The sequence below is a fragment of the Vipera berus genome (genome assembly GCF_964194415.1).
Source record: "Vipera berus genome assembly, chromosome: 5".
Taxonomy (NCBI): Eukaryota; Metazoa; Chordata; class Lepidosauria; order Squamata; family Viperidae; genus Vipera; species Vipera berus.
In genome coordinates this window covers 42,956,517-42,977,236 of record NC_138207.1, presented here as the reverse complement: position 1 = coordinate 42,977,236, position 20,720 = coordinate 42,956,517, and the positions used below count along the sequence as shown (strand labels likewise).

General features: G+C 38.4%; 1 protein-coding gene across 2 annotated transcripts; it reads left to right on the top strand.

Annotated features, from left to right (window-relative positions):
* The first annotated feature begins 1,793 nt into the window (after positions 1–1,793).
* On the top strand, positions 1,794–18,668 carry KLHL30 (kelch like family member 30). Of its 2 annotated transcripts, none has more exons than XR_014026534.1 (8): positions 1,794–1,882; positions 5,322–6,176; positions 7,278–7,437; positions 9,436–9,522; positions 9,851–10,006; positions 10,814–11,002; positions 13,719–13,826; positions 16,875–17,008. XR_014026534.1 is itself a non-coding variant. In XM_081328419.1 (8 exons), exons 2-8 carry the CDS (start codon positions 5,403–5,405, stop codon positions 17,112–17,114), a joined length of 1,752 nt encoding a protein of 583 aa, XP_081184545.1. In that variant the 5' UTR covers positions 1,794–1,882; positions 5,322–5,402; the 3' UTR covers positions 17,115–18,668. The 2 variants fall into 2 exon arrangements, 1 of the variants encoding a protein (XP_081184545.1); XM_081328419.1 differs by having other exon boundaries at positions 13,681–13,826; positions 16,875–18,668.
* The last annotated feature ends 2,052 nt before the right edge of the window (positions 18,669–20,720 follow it).

The window sequence follows — 20,720 nt, the reverse complement described above, 5'->3', positions numbered from 1 at the left end:
TCAGTGAATAGGTGTTTCACCAAATCCCAATACATAACATGAAATATTGCTTAAATAATCATCTCTGAGGCAGTATTGCTGTTTATAAGGCTGAAACACAATTGCATATTCTTATTGCCCTTTTTTGGGGGGGGGTGTAAGCTTTTCCATTTAGCTCCACAACAGTCTTATGAGGGAACAAAATAGTCTTATGACAATACTACATCAGGAGAATAATAGAAATTCAAATTATGCATTAGGTCCAGCATTTTTCCTTGTTGTTTTCCTTCAGAAAACCTGCCCCTTGTAAAGTTTCCCAAGAGAAGAGAAATCCCTGAAAACAGTATTTGGGCCAGACCTTCCTCAAAGCTGGAACTACCCTGGATTTAATGAATAGCCAATGCAGAAATCAAATCTAGTCATAAAATTTTGACCAGGGAACACTGTGTAGAACTCACATTTTAGCCTAGCGTATGGTGTAAACCCAGCTGGGATGATTACTGAAAATACAGAAAATTGGGATAGGTAAACCCTAGCTAAAGTTTTTATGGGAAAGCATGTTGAATAAACACAGGCCCACTGTCTGGGTGTGTTTGTTTGTGTGTATGTGTGTATACACAGAATTGATGTTTATTCAACACACTTGCCCATAAATATAATCAGGTTTTGATGAGATGCTAAAATCTTATAGAGGAACTCTAATCAAATTCAAATCAAATTATCGGCATCCCGGGATATTCAGAATATTCCACCTCTCTCTATGGGGGGTGAGCTTTTACCCCCCGTAGATAGGGCTCGCAACTTGGGAGTCCTCCTAGATTCGCGGCTTACTCTGGAAGATCATATAGTAGCTGTGACTGGGGGGCTTTCGCCCAGGTTCTCCTGGTGCGCCAGTTGCGGCCCTATTTAGACCGGGATGCCCTGTGTATGGTCACTCATGACCTCTCGTCTGGATTACTGCAATGCTCTCTACATGGGGCTTCCCTTGAAGACCACTCGGAGGCTCCAGCTGGTACAGAATGCAGCCGCGAGAGTTGTCTTGGGAGTCTCCCGGTACTCCCATGTTAAACCTTTGCTCCGCGAGCTGCATTGGTTACCAGTTGTCTTCCGGGTGAGATTCAAGGTTCTGGTAATGGTCTTTAAGGCCCTACATGGCATGGGTCCGGAATACCTCGGGGACCACCTGCTGCCGGCGTCAACTTCCCTCCGCCCTGTGCGTTCCCACAGAGAGGGCCTCCTCAGGGTGCCTCCGGTCAGAGAGTGTCGGCTGGTGGCCCCCAGGGGGAGGGCCTTCTCTGTGGGCGCTCCGGCTTTATGGAATCAGCTGCCGGTCGAGCTCCGGATGGCACCTGACCTTCGCTCCTTCCGACGCGGTCTGAAGACCCATCTATTTGAACAAGCCGGCCTGGCCTGATGGGGGATATGTTGGGGTTTTAATGGGGATTTTTATATTGTTATTGATTGTTTTAGCTGGGCTATTTAATTCTTTTTAAATTTTTGTATTTTGTATTTTTTATATGTGCCCTGTTCACCGCCCTGAGTCCTTCGGGAGAAGGGCGGTATATAAATATAATAAAACTAAACTAAATTTCAGACTTATTGAAATCACTTCACATCTGCTTCCAGTAGCTGCATACCTTCCCTCTAGGAAGTTCTCATCCTATTTTCTTATTTGGGTGTTACTTTAAGAGCAGGTGGTCTGGAGAGAATAACTGTCAAATCATTTCTCCGCCCTCCTCTATGCCGGTTGTAAGAAACAGTCTAAAAATACATATACATACTCTGCAACTGCTGGGGAAAAAAACCCCAGCCTAGTAACTGTCACTGCCAAGGGTCAAGGCAAGCTTTCTTCCAAACATTCTCCCAAATCAGAGGCTGCCAGTGTATAGAAGACGTTAATAAGGTAAGCTCTGGAAGTTAGTGGGTGATGATTCCTGTCAAGATAACGGATAGGGAATATTAACTATTAGCAAGTTAAGTGATTGTAGGGGTTAAGATACCAGGCTAAAACCCAGGAGAAGCAGGGACTCTAATTGTGCCTTAGGCATAAAACCAGCTGAGTGACCTTGGACCATTCACTCTCTCTCATTCCTAGCAAGAAAGCTGTTTTATTTACAATGTAGTTTCCAAATCTTCCCTGGCACGTCCTTTTATTGATATATATTAATTTTCAGATTGTTTTGATTCTTAAATGTTGTATGATCTTAAATTTTATACGTAGATTAGTTTAGCAAAACAAAATAAAATAGGATTAAATATTTGTCTTTCCTATGTAGCAGGCTGTATAAGTTTTAAACTAGAAGGTAATTACCCAAAGGGGTAATTTGGATATATCCTGAGGATAATGGAGCAATTTGTAATTATTTGTTTGTGAGTCAAGGATCCAGCTTGAGACTGCTACTACCAAGGCTCTTCTGTAAAACAACAGTCTGGGTTTTTTTTGTTTTGTGGAGATAATATTAATATTTGAGGCAGGGAAAAGAGGCAGTTGGTTCAAACAAGTTTAAAAAATCACTGGTATAGGAGGCTGAGATGGAAATACGAAATCCCAGATCTGCAGTTAAGCTGTTGGAAGAGCTCATGATGTATGTGTGTGACTGCTTTTCTCTGGCCTATTAAACTTTTTTTAATTGTTCTTAATTGTATAGTGAATGTTGTAAGCCACCCAGAGTCTTTCTCAGTGGGGTGACTATAAGAAATCTAATAACCTCATGGGGGATGGAAAGTTGACACTGACTTATCTGTGTCCAGCATTTGCTCTGTCAGCACCCTTGGACATAGCCTGAGAACAGGAAAGCTTCCTTGGAGAACCCCTAGAATTCAGATACATAAGTCCTCTATCTTAATGTTGACATTATCTGCCTAAGTAATCAATCTATGGGCAGAAATTTTAATTTTAACTTTTAACCTTAACCAGTACATAAAGAACTTGAAAGATACTTCATAGAAATGTGCTGTTTCTACTTTTGAATAGTTAGTAGAGGGCTCTAGTTGAACACTGTATGGGAGCTGAGAATAACACTTTGGCAAACAGTAACTGTAAATTACCAAGAATGAGTAAGGCACCTCTTGATCAATTTAAAGTTCCAGTTGCCATTCTGAGCTACATAGTCCGAGTGAGCATTTCTCCTGCCAGAGACCTGAAAAATGATTCCAAGATATTTGAGAGTCTTGGTCTGCTCAGTGTTGTGAGTCGCTGTGTCACTGAGTCACTGAGTTTAGTACAGTAGTCACTGTAGATTCTAGAATGTTTAGCAAATACCTGGACTTTTACTTACTTACTTACTTACTTACTTACTTACTTACTTACTTACTTACTTACTTACTTAATCTTCATCCTAGCAATAAATGCCAAAGAATTTCAAGATAACTAAAATATCAAAGATGCCTCTTAAATCAAACTAGAGTTTTGATTGAAATATCTGGTTCCTAATCTTTGGGGCTGGGAAGATATGAGAACAGGAAATAACTGAAGTAGAGTAGTGGCCAATGATGGAATCATCTATATACTACTAACATTCTGGTCATGAGTTTTAACGGCATAACAGTGCATCATAGGGCAACCATTTTTGAACCAAGGTACCTCAAATGAGCTGACTTATAGAATGTGTCCAAATTCTGGGAATCATGAATCCTGAGGGAATGACATTTGGAAAGTTATGGCTGCTTCAATGCTACTGGCTGTGCTGGCATCACATGATCTTCATTTTCATTGCTCTGTGACAGTTTCTCATCTACTGTCCCAACCTCTCTCTCTGTCTCCCACCCAGCATCAGCCATTTACCTGCCTGCTGGAAAGAGAAGGGAGAGAGGGAGGGAGGGAGGGAGGGAGGGAGGAAGGAAGGAAGGAAGGAAGGAAGGAAGGAAGGAAGGAAGAAGGAAGGAAGGAAGGAAGGAAGGAAGGAAGGAAGGAAGGAAGGAAGGAAGATGAAAGAATCCCCCCATACCCTTCCTAGCCCATGCCACATCTCCCATGCTCCCCGACATGTGCTGCTCACCCAGGTACTTTCCCCAATGTACTTTCCCCCCATGCCTTTCTTAACCCACACAGCACCACTTGCTAATCCACCATGCAACCTCTCTGACCCAATCCAAGCCCCTCATGCACTTTCCCTGACCCACACAGCACTTCTTCCATATTCCACGCACCCTGCCTGACCCTTGCTGCCCCTGTGCACCTTCCATGACTAATATGGCACCTGTCTTGTCCATCCCAACCCACATCCCTTCCCCAACTCCCCCACATCCTTCCTGACCTGTTGCTTCCTCCTCCACATGCCATCCCTATCCAAATTCAGTTTGTAGAAATCTTGAAACAATCATAGCCTGTAGACGTTTCCCATCACATCTTTTGACTGATGCAGAAGAAGTGGAGAAACTATCTTTACAGTAGATAGGTAGATATTATTGTAGAGGAACTTATCATCAGTGCCTATCATTGCATTAACATCACCTGCTACTATAACATATGTCTGATTTGCTTTATAATCACCAATACAGTATATAACTTCAATCTATTCCAGATGTACTTTATAAAAGAGTGTGGTTGTGGTTGGGATATATGTACATGTGTTGTGTGTGTATATGTGTGTGTGTGTATGTATTCTTCTAGAGGACCTTCTAATGGACCTCTTAAAGGACTTAATGGTAGTGCAATAGTGTCCTCCTGAGAAATTCCACAAGCAATTTTTTCTGGCAAAAGATAAATCCTTATTGGTTCCAATTTTACTGAATAATCAATCTGTTTTTAGTTTCAGGTCCTCTGATTTCTCTTTCCTTATTTGATGTTATTACAAATCTGACAGGAATCTCAGAAGTAGACCCAGAATAATCAACACCTGCTTTTATACCTTGTTCCTTTTCAGTTCTTATTGTTGAATGCCTGCTTATTTTTGGCTTGAATAGTGCAGCTTGTTTGTGTGTATATGTGTGTATGATGTAAATTAATGGTGTAGCTGTTCCATGGGTTACTAACAGTGTATCTCCAAGTTCAACAAGCCTCTTTAATACTTCATCTTGTACAGAAGCTGGCAGAGCACTGGTCCTGACAGTTCTGGAGGAAACATCACTCATATTTAGTATTCTGTACTCATACAGATTTATTTTACTTGTAAGATCAGAATAATCACAATTAATACTCTATGATTTTGTTTGTTTATTTGTTAGCTTAAAGGGCTATGTAGATATATGTGTATCATGTTAGATTTTATTTGTATATTTCAAAGTTGAAATGATGTAAATAATTAAAAATAAATATTGCATACTGTAAACATGGAATTATTTAAAAAGGCCCATTTTATGCAGAAATCAGTGTGACTTTGTTCCTTTTATCCTGTGAACAGGATTGGAAAAATTATTCTTTATTTGGGAGCATCTAAAGCCATTTCCAAGTACGGAATTAGAGCCTTTTGCAGAATATCACCATGGTGAGGAACATTGACGACTTCGATTTTTGCCTTCCAACCCATCCTCAATCTATTCTGGAAGGATTGCAGACTCTACGTTCCAATCCCAAACTCTCAGATGTCACTTTGATTGTTGGGGGACATGAATTCCCTTGCCACCGCAGTATCCTGGCCCTCTGTAGCCAGTACTTCAATGCTATGTTTTCTGGTGACTTTATGGAAAGCTTTTCAGCACGTGTAGAGATCAAAGAAGTAGATCCTATCACTATGGAGTCCTTGATTAATTTTGCTTACACAGGAAAAGTGACCATCAATCAGGGGAACGTGGAAGCCTTGATTAGGACATCCAGCCAACTTCACTTCCCCATTATCCAGAAAGTTTGCAGTCGGTACTTGAGACAGCAGATGGATGCAACCAACTGTTTAGGCATTTGTGAATTTGGAGAGATGCATGGCTGTTCAGAGATTTCATCTGAGGCATGGTCATTTTTGCAAGAAAATTTTGAACTTGTATCTCAACAGGAAGAGTTTCTTCAACTATCCAAAGAGAGGCTAATTATTTATCTTTCGAACAATCTACTGCAAGTACAAAAAGAACAAAGTCTAGTTGAAGCCGTGCTCAGGTGGGTCAAATATGAAAAATTGGCCAGAGTAGTGCACCTTCCAGAGCTTCTTGACCTAGTGCATTTGGTTTCATTGCCAGATCAGTATCTGCAAAACATGTTGTCATCTGAACCACTGATTCAAGAATCAGAAGCTTGCAAAGTTATCATTGCCAGACATCGGAGCACGGTCAGTATTTGGAGGCACTACGTATTTTTTGGCCCAGTTCTAGTTCAGTTTGAAGGCTAAAAGATAGACTAGGGAATTTCTGGACTAGTGATTGGTTTTCTTGCTATATACATCTGAACTTACAGATTTCCCAGCTTTTATCTAAAATTTGGTTAAACTGGCAAAGACTCATATTCTTATCCTAGAGGAAAAGTGGCATTTCTTTCCTTTTTAAATAGCCATCCTGGGCTGGTTAGGAACATTAATGATTCAGAAACCAAGAAATACTTGCTACTTGGAAAAACCTCTGGATTTGTTCAGCTGTGGCTGGGCTGGCAGATAGAGGGTCGCTGATTGTACAGTACCTCATAAAATACGCTATTTAGTTTACATATTAATTATAGGGCCAACATGTTTAAACTTCCTTACTATAAACGCCACTCCATTTGTTTTCTTGATATCATGTCCTGAATAGTAGACAGTGAAGTTCTCAGATTGGATTGAATGGATAACATCATCATCATTGTGTTTAAACTTGCATTATTTAATGCTAATCAAAGTATTCTTCAGAATAAAATTTTAAATGTTAGAATTGTTATTATCATCATAATTAGGATCTCTCTGCAGCATAGAAAGCAACCCTGGGGATAAGGAAAATAGATTTTAAAAAGTCCCACTGAAATTATGAATTGTGGATGAATTATTGTTCTGTGTTTACCAAGTGTAATTGAACTGTTATAGAGGGGTATGTGCCTCATAACACTACCTGATTGAGATATCAGAGAAAAGCAAATTTAAAATGCATAATTCTATTTTTTTTCTTTTTATTTTAAGAAAACAAAAATAGTACACAGTCCAAGTGTGTTCAAATTGTAAAATAAGTGGGAAGGCATATGAGAAGAAGTCAGTCAGTTCACGCACATTAAGAGTAGGCTGAACTTCCTGCATTGCTTGAGCTAGAAAGTATATAGATTCATTACAGGAATAATTGGGAAGTTTTGCTTTACCAAGTACTGTACATTCCTACAATTTTAAATGTACAACATACAAAGCAACTGAGGAGTTGTGCAAAATTAGAAGCTTTCTATGTTGTGAAATATATATATTTTTTCCTACTCTAAGGCAGAGAACAAACCCTTTGTCCAGCAGAGACTGAAGGCCCTTCCACAGAAGCTAGAAGAGGTGCTGGTGGTCGTGGGTGGCAGAGCTTTGGAAGAAAATGATGAAGATGAACAGCCAGCAAGCCTCTCCAGAAATTTTGCTTTTTATAACACTAACACTAGTAAGTGATATATACAACACCTTTATTTTGAGCTGGAACATTTTAAAGAGTACTCCAGCTCATGCTACTGAGCATTGCACTGCAACAATAGTATTGTAGAATTGAAACATGTTTATTTATTTATCACGATCAAGCAGTTCTGGGCTGGATGTTCAAGTGATACAAATCTGAAAATGTAGGGTATATATTTTGGCTTTTTGGCATCATCATGTTTATGCAATACTATGGCTGGAATATCTTTCCAGGGAGGAAGCGGGGATGGGAACATTCAGAGTTTACAATATTGGGATCAGGCTTATGCTCTTGAATGCATCCCACATGTTTTTCTCTTCACAGTTCTTTGTTTTCTTTTCCTTTCTGAAATTTCATTGGAATTAACAGCAAAACCTCTCCGTATCTATAAAGCTAAAGTATTATGTCTATATGTTGATTGCCCAATTATAAGGCCTTTCTTTATGTTCTGCCTCATTCAGAAAGCGAAAGGAAAGGTTGGGGAAAATAAGCAATCTGCCACATCAAAGAGCACTTCTCCAGACCCACTTTGAATAAAAAATATATGAGTGTGGGCGGAAACATTCGTGCCTTTGGGTTTAATGTAGAATTACTTACGTTGCCACAGGCAACTTAGATTCCCAGATGATGTAATGTTCTGGGTTTTCTTGGGCTGTTTGTTATTATGAAGCAACTGCATTCCTCCCAGGCTCACATTGGTAGTGAAACCTGTCAGACTGGCCTGAAGTTGGAAAAGGAACAAATTTAGATTTAAATTCTGGATACTTGGTGTAATCTGGAAGAGATGATGTAATTTTAGGGCAATGTTGACAATATTGTGAACATAGAAACAAATAATGTCCATACATAATTTTTGCCAAACATATCAGTGTATTATATGTTCTAAGAAATCAGTGCTAAATTTTTATTTTTAGAGAAATGTTTGGACAGTCCTATAAAGGGGGCCAAACACTGAGTCCATCTACACAATTGTCAGTAAATATTGATTGACTGTAATACTGCAGTGTGATTGGGATTGTCAGATATTGATGCTTATTATATACAAATTTAATTTTTCTATACAGACAGTAGTAGTAGTAACATTCCTCTCTAAAGAGCTCAGACCCTGGAGATGCTGCAACATTCCAGCTGATCGGCACTTCTTCTGGGCTCAGAAGCACCAGGATCAGCGCTGAACTCCAGCTGGAGCCTGGCGCTGATCCTGGTGCTTCCGCTCAGCCCTGACAGCCCTGCAGCTCTAGCCGTCTCTCGCTCAGGCTTGTGCGGTGCTGCCACCAGTTTGACTCATTCCCCTCCCCCGCTACCACTTTTCTAGGATGGTTGTGTAGCACCTGCCAGGTGTCAATGTACCACAGGTGGTACCCGTACCACTGGTTGAAAAGCCCTGAACTAAACAACAGCAAAACAACTCAAATTACTTAAAAAATAAATCACAACAGTCATTATATCATGTGCCAGAAGTCAAAATATATCCTTCCCATTTATGTTCAGTAATAAATCACAACAGACAAACCAATCAACTGAGCTCACCAAGCACCCAGGCCAATTGACTGAGAAAACAACTTAGCCATTCACAAAAGGCCAGCATACTTGAAGGCACAAGGTATATCATTGGAACTGTGTAAACAACTATTTGTTAATAGCACACTCATTATAAAAAGCCAACTACTTGGCTAGGAATTTAAAGTCAGGTTATGGGAAAGTAAAAAAATGGGTTGAGGAGAAAATTAAGCCCTAGACATTTGTTACTGATTAAAAATATAACACAAGAAAGCTGCATATAGGACATACATCCTGCTCAATAATGGAAAGAGAAAGTAGAGATATGTAGGGAAAACAAGAAGACTTTGGAGTTTTGCCCATTTATTACTGCTAATATTCTAAAAATAGAAACTATGCAGAACCATCTTTATCATGCAAGGCAAAGCTCTCAGGAGAATGTAAGAATTTAACAAGCTATTTATACATTTGGTTTTTCCATTTTAGAAACATGGATTGCTTTGCCTGATTTTCCAGATTATAATAAATGGGGCTTTTCTATGATTGCTCTAAACAACAACATTTACATTACAGGTAAGTATAGCATATTTTCTGACTTTATGTTATTACCAAAACTATAACATATTTTATGTTTCTCCATAAATTTGGATGGATTTATTCTGTTTACCTGACCAATAAAAGAGAAAACAATTACAATACAGCACACAGATCCCATCGTCAGGTAGTAAAAGGCAAACATAATAATATTCCATCATTTTAGAAGAGGCCTTTTACCTAAAAATTTTGTAAATTGTAGAAGGCTTGTAGAAGATTCAGAAACAAAAAGAGTGAACCAATGTCAACTCCAAAAATAATAAAAGATTACTTTCACAATGACTATGATAATTATTTCTGCTTTCAGGGGGCTCCAGAGGATCACAGAATGACACCTGGTCTACAACACAGTCCTGGTGCTTCTGCCTTAAGAAGGGTGTCTGGAAGTCCATTGCTCCAATGCTGAAGCCCCGAACAAATCATGGTAGTGCTGTTCTCAATGGAGAGATCTATGCCATTGGCGGTAAGAAATGAGATATGTAATAAAAGAAAGCCTCATTGTGCAGGAGCCTTCCAGTCTAACTGATGGCTAGGATTAAGGGATTTGTAGTTACACTTCTCTGGAGGACAGATGTTTGGAGAAAGTTACTCTACAGGCATAGAACAGCAGAGGCCTGAAAGAAATGGGATTATTATGCAACCTGCACAAAAATGTAACAGTTGAATTTCCAGAAATATTTATTTCTACAATTTTGAGGTGTGGTGGGTTGCCCGAGAAAGTCACAGCAGCATTCTGATGGATACTAAATTAGAAAAATCTAACACTTCACAAGGTCATTTTTGTCACATAGTGGTTATATGTCGTAGACGTAGACTTGTTTTTCTACAGGGATGAGGATGAGGACAAGGATGAGGAAGAAATTCTGATAAAGCAACTATCAGAGCTGAAAATGTGAGAGAAGAAGATCATAATTCAGGCTCATTTTTAAGAAATTGTGGAGAAAAGTGTTTGGGGCTCCAACATGTACTCAGGCATGGATCTTGGTTAATAGGAACTATTTTACATCATGATGTGCACTGAGACCATTTTAGATCTCTTGCATACCACAGATAGATAACTTTTTATGAGTCATTGGCTGCATGTAATTTGAATGGAAGAACCAGTCTTTATTGTAAGGCTGAAAAATAGATTGTTGAAATAGATTTGTTGAAATAAGTAAGCCAAGTTCATATGACCTATGAGATTCTTAGGCATGTATCTTGCTCTTTGCCTGTATTGGTGCAAACTTATGTAACAAACTTTCCTCCCACTTTTTATGTATTTTCAAAGGAACCACAATGGATATTGTGGAAGTAGAATGCTATGATCCTTACAATGACAGCTGGTGCTTTGTCAGTCCTGCCTTGAAGTACGTCAGTAATTTTGCTATAGCCGGATGTCTTGGGAAGTTGTACCTCATTGGTTCTTGTGCTATCAAATACAATACATTGACCCTCCAGTGTTACAACCCTGCTATTGGTAAGAAGGAATAGAAAATACAGTTCTTTTGTCTTTTATAATAATTGAAAGGTATTCTCTGACCTGATTCTAAACTCCTTGTAAAACTTGTCACAACTAATACTGAATGGAAATCTACCATTTCCTGTAATATATTGCCCAAGTATCATACAAATGTGCTGGTCATAACCATGAGCAGGATTTCTGTGTGTAGGACACATTCTTGCCTCTTCCACACACATACACCAATAGAATCTGTGTAGTCAGTTGGATAGGTGCTCTCATTACAACAACATCCTTCAAAAACATTGCTTTGCTTTGTCTCTTATGAACAAATACTATCTGTACTTTCTCCCATATAAATAAAAAGGTGTATGCTTTGATCCTTGTTGAAGTCAAGGCTAATCACAGAACATTCCAATAATATCTCTTTAAATGGAAATGCTAAATAATTGTGGGATATTAAGAACTCAGAAATATATGTGAGAATCTTTCCTTGATTATAATTAATTATCTGTGGACTATTCGGCATGTTGAACCCTAGCTGTTGCTATTACTTTTATTTATTTAAGAAACAAAAATGTATGGATTTGAGGCAGAAGAAATGTATGATGTATTATTCCTTGCAACCACGTATCCTATATCACCTGACTACTGCTAGAAATACTTTTTAAAATTGAAGACAGCATTTATTTATTTATTTTAATTTTATTTTAATTTTAAATAGACTGTTGCTCATAGTCTTCTTTGTCTACCTATCTAGCTTACACATAACTTCCACAACATACACATATGCAATGAGGAAACTTTCAAGTTACCGGTACTTGTTTCTCATAGCTTTTTGGAATTCTCTCAGCTAGCATCAACTTAATAGTTGTAATAACTGTTATGCAATGTAAGCCAAGGTTAGTTTGCCCAGGAAACATTAGATGATAATCATGAAACATGTGTACCTGCATTATAATAAATATCAGAATCCTCCACTTGCCGCTCATTTAATGCTAGATAGGGATAATGGTCTTTATCAAATGTATTATCAGTTGTCCACCATCTCTTCTTATTCTGTTATATTCAAAATGGTGATAAGCTTTGGGATTTCTTTCATTTCTGACCATATAATGTGCCTTTTATTCACTGCCTCCTGTATAGTTATTCAACAAAGACCCACCTCTATCTCTCTATGCTTTCCTCTACAAACCCTTGAAATGTCTTATTGTTCCACTTGGTACTGGAAAGATTAAACCAAATCATTCAGTAGTCTGCCTAGAACAAAACATACCAAATAACATGGCAATTTCTAATAACTTTTGACAGACTAATCTCATGTTTTGATTGGGTAAATTTCTCTAGCAGAATTACAAAAAGTGTAGATGTAATTTAAGTTGTGTTCAGCAAAATATTTGACAAAGTGTATTTTTGTACTCTGATTAAAAAGTTAGTTAAATGTAGGCTGGACAGCATGGTAGTTAAGTGGATTAATAAGCTTGGAAACTGTTTTCAAAAAGTGCTCATCAGTAGATTCTCTTCAAACTAGAAGTAGATATTAAATGGGATCCCATTCAATTCAGTCCTGGGTCTTGTCTTTTTAGCATGTTTATTAATGAAGTGGAGGCAATCGTTTTCAAATTATACAGTGTGGGATAGCTAAGATAGTAGAAGACAGAAAAAAATGGCAACCATCTGTGTTTATTTTCTCACCTGCTATGTTATTTTCCTTGAAAATTGTCTCCTCACTTAGATTTTTTTTCTGATTGCAATATGAGAAAAAGGATCTATGTATGAGGGTATGTGTGTGAGTAATATGTATATTAGGTGTCAAAAGCTTTGTGTGAATGTATCGATATATATGTTCCATATATTAATAGTCACTATTCATTCAGAAGGAAGACTATTACCAAAATGGTGATGATGATGATGATGATTGATGGATGGATTGATTGATTATGAGAGATTGTGTGATTGTTTGAGCACTGATGACTTCCACTTTCTTAGATTATTTCACATTCATTTTGATAGCTCCACAAAGGTTTTAACATTTAGGCCAAAGAGATAGTTCACTTCTAGTACAGTTTTTCTTTCATTATCAAGAAAGTTCAATAACCATATTTTATGTATATGTATGGAGCTTTTATATTTTATACTTTTTTATTTTCTAGTTTGATGGTAATAATAAAAATAGTATAATCTGAATTTATCAGGCTTTAGCTTTTATTTATATTTTTTTTGCTTAAACCAGACATGTCAAACACAAGGCCCGGGGGCCGGATGCGGCCCGCGAAATTGTTTCATGTGGCCCGCGAAGCCATCCTGGAAACAGTGAGGGAAAGGCCCCCACTGCCTTGGCCTTGGCCCAGAGACCCTCCTTCTGCCAGAGACCCTCAGATCTGTCCCACTCCTGCCCAGGCCCCCATAGGCACCCTTGATGCGAACGATGTAGAGCTGGCCATGCCCACCCAGTAGGCCATACGCACTCTAGCCACACCCACCCAGGCCACACCCACCTGGCCCCCTGAGGGCAACCGCAATGCTGATGCGGCCCTCAATGAAATTGAGTTTGACACCCCTGGCTTAAACAATCTGAATTACTCCACCATAGATATTAACATATGATTTTAATAAACAGTTTTTAAATATATTGAAATGTGAGCTTTATTCAGTGATAATGAAGATTTTCATGAAAATTATTATTTTTTTAATAGATGTCTGGAGTATAATTGCATCTCCCTTTCTCCCCAAGTACCTCTCTGCTCCTTGTTGTGCCTCCTTGCATGGAGTCATTTACCTTATTGGTGATAATACAAAGAAAGTCTATGTGTATGATCCTAATGCTAACATCTGGCAGAAGGTAGGTAAATGGAGAGTGACTATATTATTTTATTTATAAGTATTCTTGGATTGGGTCTTACTTATTTAAATATTCACCAATTATGTGCAGAATGGATGTGTTTATTTTTACCTGATTTTTCTAAGGTGGACTCAATAGAACTAATACTAATATTACTAATAATATACTAACAGCTAAAAAGAAATTGTTGTTATACCCAAGACAATGAAAACAGTATAGCCAGCTATTATTCCTTGGGTGAAGGCAAAATAAAAATATTATGAACATTTTAATATAGTAATATTTGAAACCATAGGGGAATGTTTGTAGATGTCAATATTCATGCCTCTCTGTTACACATTTGATCAAAAAACAATGAACAATATTTTAATGTAGCCTTTCCCAACCTTGCATTTTCAAAATGAATCAGGACTTAGCTTCCAGAATTTCACATCTAACTGCAGTTCAAGTTATAGCAGAGATTCAAAATGCCTTAGTAGAATTGTCTCTGGTTGGCAAAACAGACCTTGTGGGTCTTTAATACATAAACTGGTATTCATGTTTCAGAAAAACAAGATCTGCTTCTTGAATGATAGTATCTCAAGCAAAAACATTACCTTGTCCTATTATGCTGGCAGCTTGGCTTCAGTGAAGATATAAGCAATGTTGTTGGAAGGTTGGTTTTCAGTGTCATGCTGAAATCCATCTGCAGCTGTTCACATGGCGTCATTGCTCAGATGACTCCAATGCACAGGACAGGTGCAGAAGATACCCTGCCAGATTCCCCATCTCTTTTAATGTATGAATAAGTAGTTAACACTGTCTATTTCGGCTGCCCATTGGTTCTGCTTTTGCCAGTGCCCCTTAAAAAGTTTGTTGTAACAACTTGTCATTAAACAATTCCTTTCCAAACCAATTTTCTACTTGATTCTGTTAAGGGACTGTTTAGGAACAGTCTCATTTCTTGCTATATCTTACTGTTTTCAGATGGATAGGCAAAAGTTAAAGCAAAGATATGTAACACAGCCTAATATGGCAGCAAACTGTATATTCTTACTGAATAGGTAGGAAGAGCAATAATGACTTTTATGGCTCTTGGGGCTATATATCAATAAATGTATATCATGTATTAGGTCTAAAGTATGACAGTATTCTTTTGTAGGTATTACCATATATTCATACTCTTCTCCACCTAATCATATACTGTATATAGCTTGATTTATTATTAACTACTGTTATGAAAATTGTTCATTTGTTCCTTGAAATTGGATAGAAGAACTTGTCTGCCAAACCTCTTTAAGAAACATACAATTCTAGGTGTTTTGAATTAGATAATCTGTTTTAAACTAGGGTCAGGCAGTAATATATAAAGGATTATGTTACAGATTTTGTTAAGACAAAATTTGGGTCTTCTGCTTTTAATGTCCCAAACACTAACTAACCCCCCCCCCAATCTGCAAAAACATAATAAAACACATTAAGGAAAGAGGCATACCGAAGGGAGCATAGAACTTTTTTAAAAAAAAATACATTGGAAGATTTTTACAGTAATTTAAAAGGCTGAATCAAAGAATTTTTTGTATATAAAATAATAAATGTAGGGAGATTTGCATTTTTAAAATGAGCATGGACATTTTGATAAATTCAGCCAGATCTGTTCTTCTTACATCAGAAATAGTTATACTCACTATTAACTTTAAAGTCTTATGATCTGATGATTATAATTAAAATATTTTAAAAAGTGTGATCCAAATAGCTGATGAGTATCTCTTTCCATACGAATCCATTGATCTCTGAAGGTCTGATAAGGTCCTCTTCTGAACACCATTATTTCCAGAGTTTCATTATGCATTTACTGAGGAGACGCCAAGGTTAAAACTGAATTGTCAGACATTTAGAGGAACTATTGATGGGGCTGGTTTGTTTTAGCATGTTTCGATATTTTTTAATTTGCTATACTTACTGCAAATAGTTGTTGTAAGCAGTTATATTTTCAGTGTTATGTTATATATTATCTTTAAGTAAATACAGGTAGTCCTTGAGGTACGACAGGCCATTTAACAAATGTTCGAAGTTACAACACCTACCCTCCAAAGCTACATAGGAACCCATTTCAAAATTACCACCCCTGCAGCGCCCCCATGGTCATTTGCCCTTATGACTGACCACAGAGATGCTGCAGCACACCCACCCACCCACCTATTTCCCTCCCTTACTGCCCGGCCAGATCCCCAGAGACACTGGGCCTGTTTTATCACCCCACTGGGTTCCACACACTCCTTCCCAACCCTGGTCACTGTTCGCTCACTTACCTTTCAAAGATATCCAGAGCTCAGGAAATCAGAGTAGGGAAGCCACTTCCTTACTGGCCACTGTTGGGCCACATGTCACAGTCAAGGGGAAGAAATCCTGCTGCTTTTGCTCCCATCAAAAACCATTCCTCCCCAGTGCCAGCCATGCTAGCTCTATGCACAATACAGGAAAAGAAATGTTGCTGCTTTTGCTTCCCTTGCAATTTGTTCTTCTCTAGTGCCAGCTATGATCTCCCATGAGTCACCTTACATTTTACCTCGTGGATTCATTTAACAAATGTATTTGGGAAAGCAGGGATGTTGAGGTCATTAACTATGTGTTTCATTTACCATACAACTCAAACCTTCAACAAAAATGGGCAGGTCCCATTATTGTTGTAAGATGAGGACAACCTGTAGTTCATTTCCAGTTTTGTGCACCAATTCCTTGGATGGCATTTTAAAAACACTTAAAATAAGTATATAAATATAGTAAGATTATGTATCAACTCTAGTTTTTCAACTCTTGCATAATTAACCCTCACAATTTAGTGATCCTGCAAATGATAGAGTCAATGAGGCTTAAAGATATTCATTTGGGGTATATTTTTATACATGTGACAATGTCTGTTTTTCATCCCAGTGCATAAATGTGTTCCTCTCCTGCAAGTAGATATAAGTTCTATATGGTTTTTTGCTTCTTAATCTATTGCTGCTCTATGTATAAATTAAGCTATCCTCTTAAAATATCCCAACATGACTAATGTAAATTTTTCAGGTGCAGCAGCTTCATACTTTGCATGAAAATGGTGGAATGGTACCACTCGGTGGTAAGCTGTTTGTCACAGGTGGCTACTGGAAAGGGATGGAGGGCGACTATCAAGTAGAGATGGAAGTGTATGATTGTGCCAAGGATGTTTGGACAAGGGAAGGATCACTTCCTTGTTTATGGCTCTACCATGCATCTTCTTCTATCTTCATGGATACTTCAAAGTGGAGGGAACCTTTCCAGTCATGATCACAAAGTTTGGTATGAGGTCTCACAGCTCTGCTGCTCTGACTGAAGCTTTGGAGAGATTAGGTGTTTTGCATCTCACACTGTAGACTGTAATTTATTAATTAAGATTTCATATTTATTTATTAAGAGCTAGGTTGTTGTAGTGGTTAATGTATCAGTTAAAAATTGGGAGACTGTGAATTCTAGTCCTGACTTAGTCACAAAGCCTGCTGGGTGACCTTGGTCCAGTCACTTTTTCTTATCCCTAAGAAGAAGGCAATGGAAAACCTTGCCAAGAAAACTGCAAGGACTTGTCCAGACAGTCTATGGCAGGGGTGTCAAACTGCCGGCCCCTGGGCCAAATGTGGCATGCTGAAACTGCGTCCACCCCATTGCCGGCAATGGAAAAAAAGATGTGATATGTTGTGACACGTCATGTGATGTTGCAAGTTTGACACCCCTGGTCTATGGGAATCAGAAAACAATTGCATGGGGGGAAAAATTATTGGTAGCACTCACCATCTTAATTTTTGTAATGTTTCTGTGATTTTTTTTTACTAGGCATAAACATATTTCTGAGAAGTGATGGTATAGTATTAGTATAAATCACAAGCTTATTTTTGCCACCGTTGGCTTATTTTTACAATTAGATATCATCTTTACTAACAATTGTGAGGAAAATATTCTGATAGTCTGCTGATCATGGTAAAGAACAATAGGCAGATTGATTATTCAATTTTGTAAGATTATTGTGCAATGTGAATGGTAACCTTAAAAATGTATTTCTGTTTGTCCAGCTTGGAAAATAATCAGTTTTTAATATCTATAGTCCATTAATAATAGTCCATTAAAAATGTATCTCAATAGTTCTCTGTAATTTCTTACACTATTATGAACTTCTAAAGAAACTCAGAATTCTTTTAAATATAAATTAAAAAATGAATTCAACCTCAATGTGACTGGGGCTTTTGTACAATTTTTATTTTAAAATGTTGTGTGTTCTTGGTCCAGCTATTATGTTACTTTTTTGAAATAATCAATCTATGTTGTGACCATTATTTTAGTTAAAGTTCCTGAAATATTAATCTATCATCCTATACTTCCTATAGTATAACAACAAGTTGAGGAAGACTGATTTACATATTTTAACCTAATTGCTGTATGATGAATATTGTACTCATAAGGAAAGGTACAGGGGATGTACAATGCTTTGTATTTGATTCTAAAACATTTCTTTAGCATACAGGGAAACACACAACACAGCATGTGGCTACAATTCATGAAGTCTGCTGCATCTGGTTTTGGGATCACACAGTAGCTGCTTTAATGAAACACCTTTGGAGAACTAAATTGAAAGTATTGCATGCTCTAATATGCATTGACTTTTGTTTTGAGGACTAAATGAAATTTTCATTCCCATGACAGCATTTGCATAGTCAAGGAAAATAGAAGGAGAAGGGGAGAGTGAACAGCTTGGTTACCTCATTCTGCTGGGAATAGTAGGCCAAGACAATGACGTGAGAGCTCAAGAATGGAACAAGAGTTCATTTACGCATGAAGGAAAAAAAGAGGGGAAAGCCAGACTTTGGTATAGCTCTGCACATATAGTTTTTTGTAGGATTTCTAAGATGTTACTAGTTTCTGTCCCTGAAGGTAAGAAGACATGTGTGTGTGTGTGTTTACTGGCTGAAAATGAGAAGAATTGTTTTTCTTCCTTTTTAGGTTAAATCAATGCTTTTCAACCTTTTCACAGATTATACCACTTTTAGGACATGACAATAGTCGAGTGTCACCAGTGCTTAGCAAGGTGTCAAAACCTTGATGACAAAATAAAAAAGGGAAAAAGGAAAAAAAGGAAAAAAGTACCAGTTTTAATTTCTTCTGTGGTGGTTCCTTTGCTGAATCACTTTCCCTTTGCACTGATAAACTTATGATGAATTTATCCATAATTTATTAATATGCACCACTACCTTGGTGGTCAGCCCTTTTTCCTCTCTCCCTCTCTTCTCTCTTTCTCCTTCCACAGCCTCTGCTCCTTCGTTTGATCCCTCTGCTTGTCTCACAGAAGCCTCTCTTCTTTTCCCTCTCTCTTTCTCCATCCCCTTCTCTTTCCCCATCATCTTTTTTTCTCTCCCTCTCCCACCAAAACCTCCTCCTTTTATATCCTCTTCTCTCCCCCCCCCTCCTCCTCCCTTTCTCTTCCAGATGCACCATTCTGGGGCTCAGGAAGAGCTCTAGCATTGGACACTACTCCAGTCTCACTCCCCCACGCAGTCACCCACTCCCCTGCTGGTCATTGCACACAGCGCTGATCAGCTGGCGCTGCATGCACTGATCCTGGGGCCTCTCCCGAGGCCTGGCAGCCGTGGAGCTCCAGCTGACTCTCTCACCCTAAGGCCTGTCTGCTGCTTCCAGTGATAGCAGAGGCCACTAGAAGTGCCAATCAGCTGGAGCTCCACGCACTGATCCTGGGCCCCACTAACACTGCAGCTCCAGCTAACTCTCCCCCAAGCCTCTCTGGTGCTGCAGCCACTTCAGCTCATCCCCCACCCACTACACTTGTCTAGGTTGTGTACCACCTGCCTGCTGCTGAGGTACCACCAGTGGTATGCGTACCACCAGTTGAAAAGTCCTGGGTTGAATGATTGTAAGACTCATGAAAATGGAGAAAGGGTTCCCTACCAGTTTACTGGATAGAAAGAGAAAGATGGTGGAGAAAATGCTTATGCCAAAGATCCATCACAGGAAGCCACATGTCTTTAAAGACCCTCCTACAGAAAGGAGAACAATTTGTACTTACTAGCAAGGACCAGGAATATACACTTCCAGCAAGGACCAGGAATATACACTAATCAAGGACCACAATAACTGTGGTCTGGAGAGAATCCCTAACCAGTATTGTTACCAAAGCTCAAGAATGGATTGAAATTGAGACAGCAATTTCTTAAGTTGACTTCATTTTCAGTAAATTTCAGCACAGGAAACAAGCAGTTTATGGCTGCCATGTATAAAAGCCTCATTACTCTTTCCAGTTTTACCCAGAAGACTATGCATTCCTTCTTTACTAAGAAAATTAATAGGAGGAGCTTTGGGAAGCAAAAAAGGCCTTTAGTGAGGCTCTGAAGACTGGTGGGAATAGCCTGGTGGGCAGAGTAAGCAATTTTACAACTGACAACTGAGAATCAAACCAACAATGATCATGTTGTTTATGCGGCTGGGCAAAAAAAAATCATTCCAAAGTGCAGTGCAAAAAAGAAAAGAGTAGATTTCTTTCTGTTACTCCCTTTAAAATGTTTTCTGTTTTTTAACTATTTCTATTGTATCTGGGCTAATGTGAATGAAATTATGTATGACACCCTTAGAACTAATGTATATCTCCTTCAATTTGAGTCATTGCGGTATAAATAGAAATCAGATGAGTACTACATTGCAACATCTCCATTGTTTAATTGATCCACAGTACTTTGAAGGCAGTCGTAAGTTCATACTCATCCCTGCTGATCTCAGGATGATGAGAAAAGGTAACACCATGAGTCAATTGGTTGAACCAAGAAAAGAATGGGGAAAAATTCCTACCATTGAATTGGTGCCTCCTCTCTAAATTATGGTAACTCCTGGAGTAATAAA

Bases quoted from the DNA above. Each gene is read 5' to 3' on its own strand.
- KLHL30 (XM_081328419.1), top strand. From the start codon at position 5,403: ATGGTGAGGAACATTGACGACTTCGATTTTTGCCTTCCAACCCATCCT. The intron at 6,177-7,277 runs GTCAGTATTTGG...TCCTACTCTAAG, and splicing joins TTGCCAGACATCGGAGCACG to GCAGAGAACAAACCCTTTGT. The intron at 10,007-10,813 runs GTAAGAAATGAG...GTATTTTCAAAG, and splicing joins AGAGATCTATGCCATTGGCG to GAACCACAATGGATATTGTG.